Below are 8,780 nucleotides of genomic sequence, written 5' to 3'. Positions count from 1 at the left end.
GTCATCAAGAACGCGCCCGTCAGAGCGCGATTCGATTGGCTGGAGGGGAGGGCGGTGTCGGTCCACGCCCCAGAGTCATCAGGCTGGCGCTGGCGATTGCGCGTTGTGTGTGGGCTGGGTGAGGGCGGGGAGTCCTGGCTGTGTGGATCTTTGACAGGTGAGGCGGGGGACGCCGAAGTCCAGCCGCCCCCTCCCACAGCGGAGTCCGAAACAGGCCTACCAGTGAGTAGGACGTACACCTTTCAGATCGCTCATTCTTCTGGCGCCTGTCTCTCCTCTACCCCTATACTTTTGTCCTTTCTCTCCCCATCTGTCCTTCTGTCTTCTTTACCTTTCTACGGTGGCGGGATCCCACTCACTGCCTTCTGCTTAGGTTTAGATTTTCACCTTCGAACCAGCCTCTCGTTTTAGGCGAGGTCCTTCGCAATTTGGAGGTACCGCTGCAAAGAAGGTGCTTGTAATACTTCAGAGGCCATGTTGTTACCTTCTCTGGCCACCTAAGCACCCCGAATTGTTCCCGCTGGCAGAGGTCACTTTTTGTACGATTCCAGACGGTTGTGTTTGCTCCATGGCTGCCTCCCTTCTAGGTTGTGGGTTACGTTATTGTCAGGGTTTTTCTAAAAGTTGGCGGGACTAAAAGTGATTTTCTGTGTGTAAACGGGTCAAGGGTGAGAGGCACAACAGGAAAGACAAGGCTAAATTGATATAAAAGCTTTAATTACTAATTCGTTCTCAGTTTTGCCTAGAAAGAAGGTGTTGTTAGGGAAACTCGAAGCCCTGGATAGCGTATGTGTGTAAAGTTTTTAACAACTTGATGATTTTTTCCCCATATAATTTTGTGTTTAATGATTTACTTATGCTAATATCAAATATAATTTTCATGCCCTATGTTTCCATCTCCTAACCCAGCTGATTGAACATTGAACTACCTTTTTGATATACTAATGTGGAATCACATGTCAACAGCCAAAGCTTGAAAGTTACTGGTTCAGAATTTTTTTCTCACTGATTTGTTTTTGAGGTGTGGGAATGAGATTCATCATTGCTCTTTAACACATTTTAGTTGTCAGTAACATATTTGCTTTGCATGTTGCTTCTTTGAATGCGTGAGGCCTCTCTTGATGGTCTTCTGAGAAAATGGAGAGGTCATATTGCCATCCACAGTAGTTGCGTTTTTATCTAAAAATGGTGTGTATTTCCAGCCTTCCACCAATACACATGTGATTTTCAGGAAGTCACTTATAAGGGGCTTTTTCCTATTAGTTGTTCAGATTTAGGAAAGCCAACGTGAAATGGGTGTGATACTTCCTGCCAACAATTCTCAGGTGGCTTTCAAATTACCTTTTACAGGATTACTATTGAAACGGTTTAGTTGTAGCTTCATTATTTTTCTCACCCAATTTTTAAGCTAGTAAATGTAGTGGATGGCTTGTAAAAAGATGGATGACAAGGACCCCATGGATTTAACAGAATAAAAATTGTGCTAATATTAAAAAAAATAGATTTTTTTTTTCTTTTTTTTCAGATGGAGTTTCGCTCTGTCTCTGAGGCTGGAGTGCAGTGGCATGATCTCTGCTCAATGCAACCCCCGCCTCCCGGGTTCCAGCGATTCTTGTACCTCAGCCTGCTGAATAGCTGGGATTACAGGCGTGCCAGTGCGCCTGGCTAATTTTTGTATTTATAGAAGAGATAGGTTTCACCATGTTGGCTAGGCTGGTCTGAAACTCCTGACCTCAAGTGATCCACCCACTTTGGCCTCCCAAAGTGCTGGGTTTACAGGTGTGAGCCACTGCACACAGCCTCTTTTTTGTTATGTTTCCAGTTAGACTTTGTTCCATGAACTTTTCACATAGTTGAACCTGTTGCATTTATAATTATGTGTCTTGAGTCTTTCAGTTACTACTTTTTGAGTTTGTTTCCCTTTTTTGGGGGAAACTACGCATAACACGTTTTTAACTTTTTACTTATACATATTTACGGAAACTGCATAAAACATAACTGTACAATTTGATAAATTTCCACAAACAGAATATATCTATGTAAGTGGCAATCAGATCAAGACCATTACCTAAAAAGTTCCCCCCTTGCTCCTGTTGTGTTCTAGCAACCATAAGCAACCATTCTTCTGACATCAAAGATTAGTTTTGCTAGCTTTCTAAAGATATTTTAATAGCTACATGAAATTCTATCATTTGTATATGCTGTAATTCATTTATTCATATATTATTAGACACTGTTTTCCTAAGTTCTTTCTATTACAAATAAAACTATAGGGAACATCTATTTTATGTCTTATTACAGAAGCTTCCCCAGAAGTAATGTTCTTCAGTGGAATGACACAAACATTTCTGAAGCATTTTATATATATTGACAGTTTACCTTCCAAAGTAGTTCAGATAGTTAATACTCTCACCAGTGGTTTATGTCTCTTGTTTAACAACCCCATATAAGTGTCATTTATTTCATTTAAGCTTTACTAAACTGATAAGAAGTGGTATGGAAAACAGAATTTGAAACTCACTTTACTTGTTGCCTTATCTAGTATAAAAAACACATAGTATAGTGAATATATTAATGTTTGTATCTCAGTATCTTTTTAAACAATAGTCTATATATGTTTAGGCTGTATGACTGACAAGCTTTAGTAATTCAGGTGAACATTTTACTGCTTTTTGGGGTGGGATTTTAATCAAGCAACTTTATTTCTCTGAGCCTCAGTTTCTACAACTGCAAAATGTTGACATTGCACCCAGTCACCTAGTATAAGACTTTATACTAGATATCAGAAATGTACAGTTCTAATGTTGGATCAGTTTATAAATTAGTATAGAAGTAGATTACTGAAGAGGCCATTTAGCTCAACTTATGGGTTCTGGGATGAGTTGTGAGCATATTAGTTAGATGCAAAGATTTTGAAACAGGCTGCATAGGTTCCAATCAATGCCGTCTCCTCTGTGCCTCAGTTTCCTAATCTGTAAAATGGGCTAATAATAGTACCTATCTCTTAGGTGTATTGTAAAGATTAAAATTGCTTCTCTGTGTGATGTCTTTATAGCCTTCTATGTTACTGGCACATAGAAACACTGCAAATTGGAGATAATGCCTTGGCTGAATTAGCCAGAGGAGAACATTTTAGGCAGAAGGAAGAGCAAGAGCAAATTCACAAAACTTTGACATATGCACAAACTGTAGGTAATCCAGTATTTCTAGTGCACAAAATGCATAAAGAGGACAAAGGCAGAGATGAGTCTGAGGGGGAAACAGAGACCAGTTCATGAAGGCCTCGAATGCCTGTTTGTCTTATTCACTACTTTTTTTCTCCATTACCCAATGTAATATCTGTCATAAACTGTTATTTAATAAAAGCATTTTGAATGAAAAAATTAATTAGGGGGCTATAGTATATCTTCCACATGATACAGAGGCTTTGAAAAATTTCGTGGGGAGTGTGACATAGTCATATTTACATTGATGCCATTGTATGGAATGGATTTGTATAAAATGGAGTAGAAAGGGGCGAAGACTGGTCAGTAAGACCAGTTAAGAGGCTACTGAGGAAAAAGATTGTAACTAGAGCACTGATAGTAATTGCTGAGAAGAGGGGCCAAAGTTATAAAATATCAGGTGCAGGAAGCAGAAAAGGGAAGAAATGAAATTGACTAATATATTCTTTTCCTTTTTGGTTTCATTCTAATCTGTAGCTCCTATTTTCTCTCCCTCTTCTAAATGTTTATACACTGTTTCTTTTTCTAGGTCAGCTCTTGCTTCTGTTGGGTGTTTCCATGGTGCACCATGTTAAGAGCTAAGAATCAGCTTTTTTTACTTTCACCTCATTACCTGAAGCAAGTGAAAGAATCATCAGTCTCCAGGCTCATATGGAAGCGACTTCTACACCAGCAACAGCCCCTTCATCCAGAATGGGCTGCCCTTGCTAAAAAGCAGCTGAAAGGCAAAAGCCCAGAACAGCTAATATGGCACACCCCAGAAGGGATTGCTATAAAACCCTTGTATTCCAAGAGAGATACTAAGGACTTACCTGAAGAACTTCCAGGAGTGAAGCCATTCACACGTGGACCATATCCTACCATGTATACCTTTAGGCCCTGGACCATCCGCCAGTATGCTGGCTTCAGCACTGTGGAAGAAAGCAATAAGTTCTATAAGGACAATATTAAGGGTGAGATTTTAATGTAAGACATAATATTTATCATAAGACATTTACCTCCTAGTGTTGGCTTTTTTTTAGGTTAATTTCCGTACAGATGATATTCACTCCATAATTTTGTAGTTAAAGACTACACTCTGAAAAAAAAGTGGGTATTTTTTATCTTCTGTGGTCAAAAAGATAAGTGAGTTCGAATAAGGTGCTAAATTTTTGAAAGAAAACAACACTTATATTCACATTGTTTAAAAAGAATTAGGTGAGGTGAAGTTGCATGAAGAAAAGAAGAGATTAGCTTTGCCTTGGAAAAATGTTTAATTAATATTGTTGGGATAGGGATTGGAGAGAATGATAGGTTAAATGATGCCCAAAGAAAGTGTAAATGTGATAACATGGTACAAACCTATTTCAGTGTATTCTGGCATTCATTCACTGAAAATTAACTTATTTCTTCTTTCTGAGCTGTAATAAAATCATATCGTTTGAATGCTAAACTTGTAGATTTATAAGTTTGTATTGCCCATGGAAGGTCGAACTTATTTATTTTTAGTATAGACTATTTCAGTTATTTAAAAATTGTGTATGATTGTCATAATTCTGTTTCCCAGAATATTTGACTAGCCAAGAATCCTATTGTGACCATATTAGATAAAAGAACAAAAAAGTAAGCAAGCATACAAATGTGAGTTATTTTTACCATATATGAACAGCAGATCTTTTCATGAATTTTAGAAATATTTCAATCAAGTACCAAATCTTCAGATGGAAATGAGATAATTGAGATTTGTGTTTCTTCCATTCTTTCCTGTAGTGAGGTCTAGAACTAAATTTGTGTATTTTGGCACAAGGGAAAAAGCTGATTCCCTTAAAAAGTGAAGTATCATTATTTAAATTTATTTTGACATGTATGAGCATAAAAATAGTTTTTATAAAAGTATACTGTTATGAGATGAATGAACATTTTTAGTACTGTTAAAGTAAATCATTTTACTTTGATTCCAGATTCTTGAATCTTACATTATTTTTCTTTATGTATTTAGCTGGTCAACAGGGATTATCCGTTGCTTTTGATCTGGCGACACATCGTGGCTATGATTCAGACAACCCTCGAGTTCGTGGTGATGTTGGAATGGCCGGAGTTGCTATTGACACTGTGGAAGATACCAAAATTCTATTTGATGGAATTCCTTTAGAAAATATGTCAGTTTCCATGACTATGAATGGAGCAGTTATTCCAGTTCTTGCAAATTTTATAGTAACTGGAGAAGAACAAGGTGTACCTAAAGAGAAACTTACTGGTACCATCCAAAATGATATACTAAAGGAATTTATGGTTCGAAATACATACATTTTTCCTCCAGAACCATCCATGAAAATTATTGCTGACATCTTTGAATATACAGCAAAGGTATACTTTGTGGTTCTTATGTTTTTTCTATAGTTCCTTGAATATAGGAATTTTTACAACATGCTACAACCTAATTTAAAAACTGAGTCTGAGTAATGTAATATGAATTTAGAATGTGTTTTTATTGTTACTTTTTGTTTTTAATGTACTAATTTTATGTTCCGTCATTACTTGTAGGAATCTGGGCAATAGATCTTTACTGTGTTTTCTTTATTCTTAAAATTTAACTCTGATAATTATTAGAATCAGGGATGTCTTCTACTTGCATTTTTAAATTTCTCTCAGAAATTCAGATGCAGTTCTGAAGCAGACACTGGTATCAGACAAATGGGGATTAGAATATCAGCTTTATTTCTGCTAAAAGCTGAATTTGATTATATTACTTATCACTTATATCTACAATCTCAAGGAGGTCCCTAATATTCACCCCTGAATTAGACTCGTCTTTCCCAATAAGAATGATGGGAAAAGTCCTTCCACAGGAACATATTTTCCTCCTTCCTTTTCCTGTGAGCAATTTGTTTATATTTTCCACCGTTGTTCACACTTTGCTTCTTACCAGCAATGTGCTTCTTTTCCTTACCTACATTAAGACCATTATTTCATGGCACAGGGAAAATCTTCATCAACCCTTTTTGTCTCTATCAGCCCTAGTAATTACTATTATCTCCAAACTCTAGCAAACATTGCCTAGCAAGCATTTTACGTTTGGTTAACTCTTGGTAAGGATAGTTTTTCTTGGTTCTGAAGGATATGTGTGATGTATTCTACCTAACATGAAATTTTAGGGGAATAGTGGAAATGTAGTTTTTGTAGTGATTGTGGTGGAAAGAATCTGTGTGGGATATGCTTAGTATTAAATGTCACAGTAAATCAGACTGAAATCTTTGATTTTTAAAGCCATGTATTGTATCCCATTTTGTTTCAACATATAGTACTAAAAATCCATTTTCTTTTTTTTTCCTACTGAGTACTTATTCATGTTTAATGCCTTCATTCAAAGTAGAAAATTAATAACTAGTAAATATTAAATTTATACATCTTCAGCAGATTAACCCAAAGTTTGGGTCTACAACATCTTAAGAGGTCAAAGTCCTTGGTTTGGAATTAAAAATGCCTCATTTAGTTCTCAGGCTAAAGGTTACATTCCTAACCTCAGCTAGCTAATTCCACAATTTAAACTTTTAGAAGAATCGTTAGTACAAATTCTTGTCTACAGAAAAATAAAGTAGGTACAGTCCTGATGACGTTTTATGGACCAACCATTTAAATTGGAAAGGAAATTAAATGTAATAAGTAAGCGTTAAGTATTTTGTTAACATTATAAACTGCCAAGTATATTTGAGTTGAACATCATTTAAAAATAGTATTTGCATTTAGAAAGTGGATTTAGTAGAACCTTTTAATATTTTTACTAATTCACAGTAATAATTTTTTTTTTGTAGCACATGCCAAAATTTAATTCAATTTCAATTAGTGGATATCATATGCAGGAAGCAGGGGCTGATGCCATTCTGGAACTGGCCTATACTTTAGCAGATGGATTGGAATACTCTAGAACTGGACTCCAAGCTGGCCTGACAATTGATGAATTTGCACCAAGGTGAGTAAATTAAACCTAGATATTGTTCCAACATTAAGAAATGCATAGGACCATTTTATATATTGATAACAGGAATTTGTAAATATAAATGTCAGGCTAGATTTAGATTTTCTTATATTTTATCTGAGTGATAATGACAGAAAAAGCCAATACTATTTTTAATATAAAATTAGAATTAAATTCGGCCATACTTCTTTGTAAATATGTTGTCTCCAGCTATTTGGAGAACACAATTAAGTTACACATTTTAACAAATTATGTTAAAATGCAAACAGACTGTTGAAACAATTTTACTTTGATTTTTCTAATGTTTTCATTTTAGAAAGTGGAATTCATCTATTGTTTTTTTTTTCTATTGCACTATTTAATGTAATGTTTTGGGATCCACTGAGCTGTTGAAAACATTTTGTTTCACAACAGTTCCTTAATAATGTTATATGAAAAATATGGAAAAACTTAAATGAAGTTTATGAAATATTTAAATTTGGAAGTCAAAAGTCATTCAGTGGTTCAGTCAGTATAGCATTCACTAGCTAAGCTTTGCTGTGCCAAACACTAGCCAATATGCTGACAATACAACATGTAGAAAACATAGCTTCTGCCTTCAGAAGCTATGTTTCATTGCCTACTGAAATATATTTCATTGCCTACTGAAATGCTCCTTTATACCAGGGATTTGTTTGCTTATTGTGACAGCAGTTCTCAAAGTATGATCTAAGAATACTTGGGCATTGCTAAGACTCTTTCTGGGGTATTTGAGATCAAAACTATTTTTATGCTTATATTAGAGCTTTATTTACCTTTTTCACTTGCATTTTCTCAAGAATTTGTTGTGGTGTTTTTCAGAAGCTACATGGTATGTGATATTGCAACAGATTGCAGAAACAGTTATAGGACTCCAACTATCTTCTCTTAAGCCACACATAAAAGAGATTTGCAAAAATGTAAAAGAATGATGCTTTTATTGTATATATTTTTAAGAGGCAAACTTATTTTTCATAAGAAATGTTACTAATGTTAATATGTTGTGGGTTTATTTTGATTTGATTTGATGATTATTGAGATAGGATATTGCTCTGTTATTCAGGCTGGAGTGCAATGGCATGATTTCTGTTCATTGCAGCCTCAGCCTGCCAGGCTCAAGTCTTCCTCCCACCTCAGGCTCCCAAGTAGCTGTGACTACAGGTGTGTGCCACCATATCTGGCTAATTTTAAAATTTTCTTGTAGAGATGGAGTTTCCCTGTGTTGCCCAGCCGGTTTCAAACTCCTGGGCTCAAGCTATGCTATCCTCCTGAGTTGGCCTCCTAAAGTGCTGGGATTCTAGGCAGTAGCCACTGTGCCCTTCCTTATTGTTCCTTTTAAATGAACTAGTAAATAAAATATTGATAGATACTATACAAATAAAGAAATAAATTCTTGGGAATCTTCAGGAAGTTTTAAGAGTGAAAATGGAAACTGACATCAAAATATTTGAGAACTGCTGTGTTAAGAACTTTTTCCAAAGCCAGGCATGGTGGTTCATCCCTGTAATCCTGGTGCTTTGCGTGACTAAGGCAGGCAGATCACATGAGGCCAGGAATTCAAGACCAGCCTGGCAAACATGACA

At 36.0% G+C, this 8,780-nt stretch overlaps 1 protein-coding gene across 3 annotated transcripts in view; it reads left to right on the top strand.

Annotated features, from left to right (window-relative positions):
* Positions 1–2: 2 nt before the first annotated feature.
* The window catches only part of MMUT (methylmalonyl-CoA mutase), a 41,148-nt gene continuing 32,370 nt past the window's right edge, over positions 3–8,780 (top strand). The window contains exons 1-4 of one of the 3 annotated variants that reach the window (XM_032299644.1): positions 3–222; positions 3,754–4,177; positions 5,203–5,570; positions 7,016–7,173. In XM_032299644.1, coding sequence (XP_032155535.1) covers positions 3,793–4,177; positions 5,203–5,570; positions 7,016–7,173 — 911 coding nt within the window. In that variant the 5' untranslated portion in view covers positions 3–222; positions 3,754–3,792. Of the gene's footprint in view, positions 223–1,624; positions 1,648–3,753; positions 4,178–5,202; positions 5,571–7,015; positions 7,174–8,780 lie in introns of those variants that run through there. The other 2 variants (XM_032299645.1, XM_032299646.1) reach the window with 2 other exon arrangements.

The sequence above is a fragment of the Sapajus apella genome, unplaced genomic scaffold, assembly GCF_009761245.1.
Source record: "Sapajus apella isolate SASKATOON/1434 unplaced genomic scaffold, GSC_monkey_1.0 scaffold41, whole genome shotgun sequence".
In the NCBI taxonomy this organism is placed as follows: domain Eukaryota; kingdom Metazoa; phylum Chordata; class Mammalia; order Primates; family Cebidae; genus Sapajus; species Sapajus apella.
Note: the sequence above shows the minus strand (reverse complement) of the source record. Positions and strands in the feature narration are given on the sequence as shown.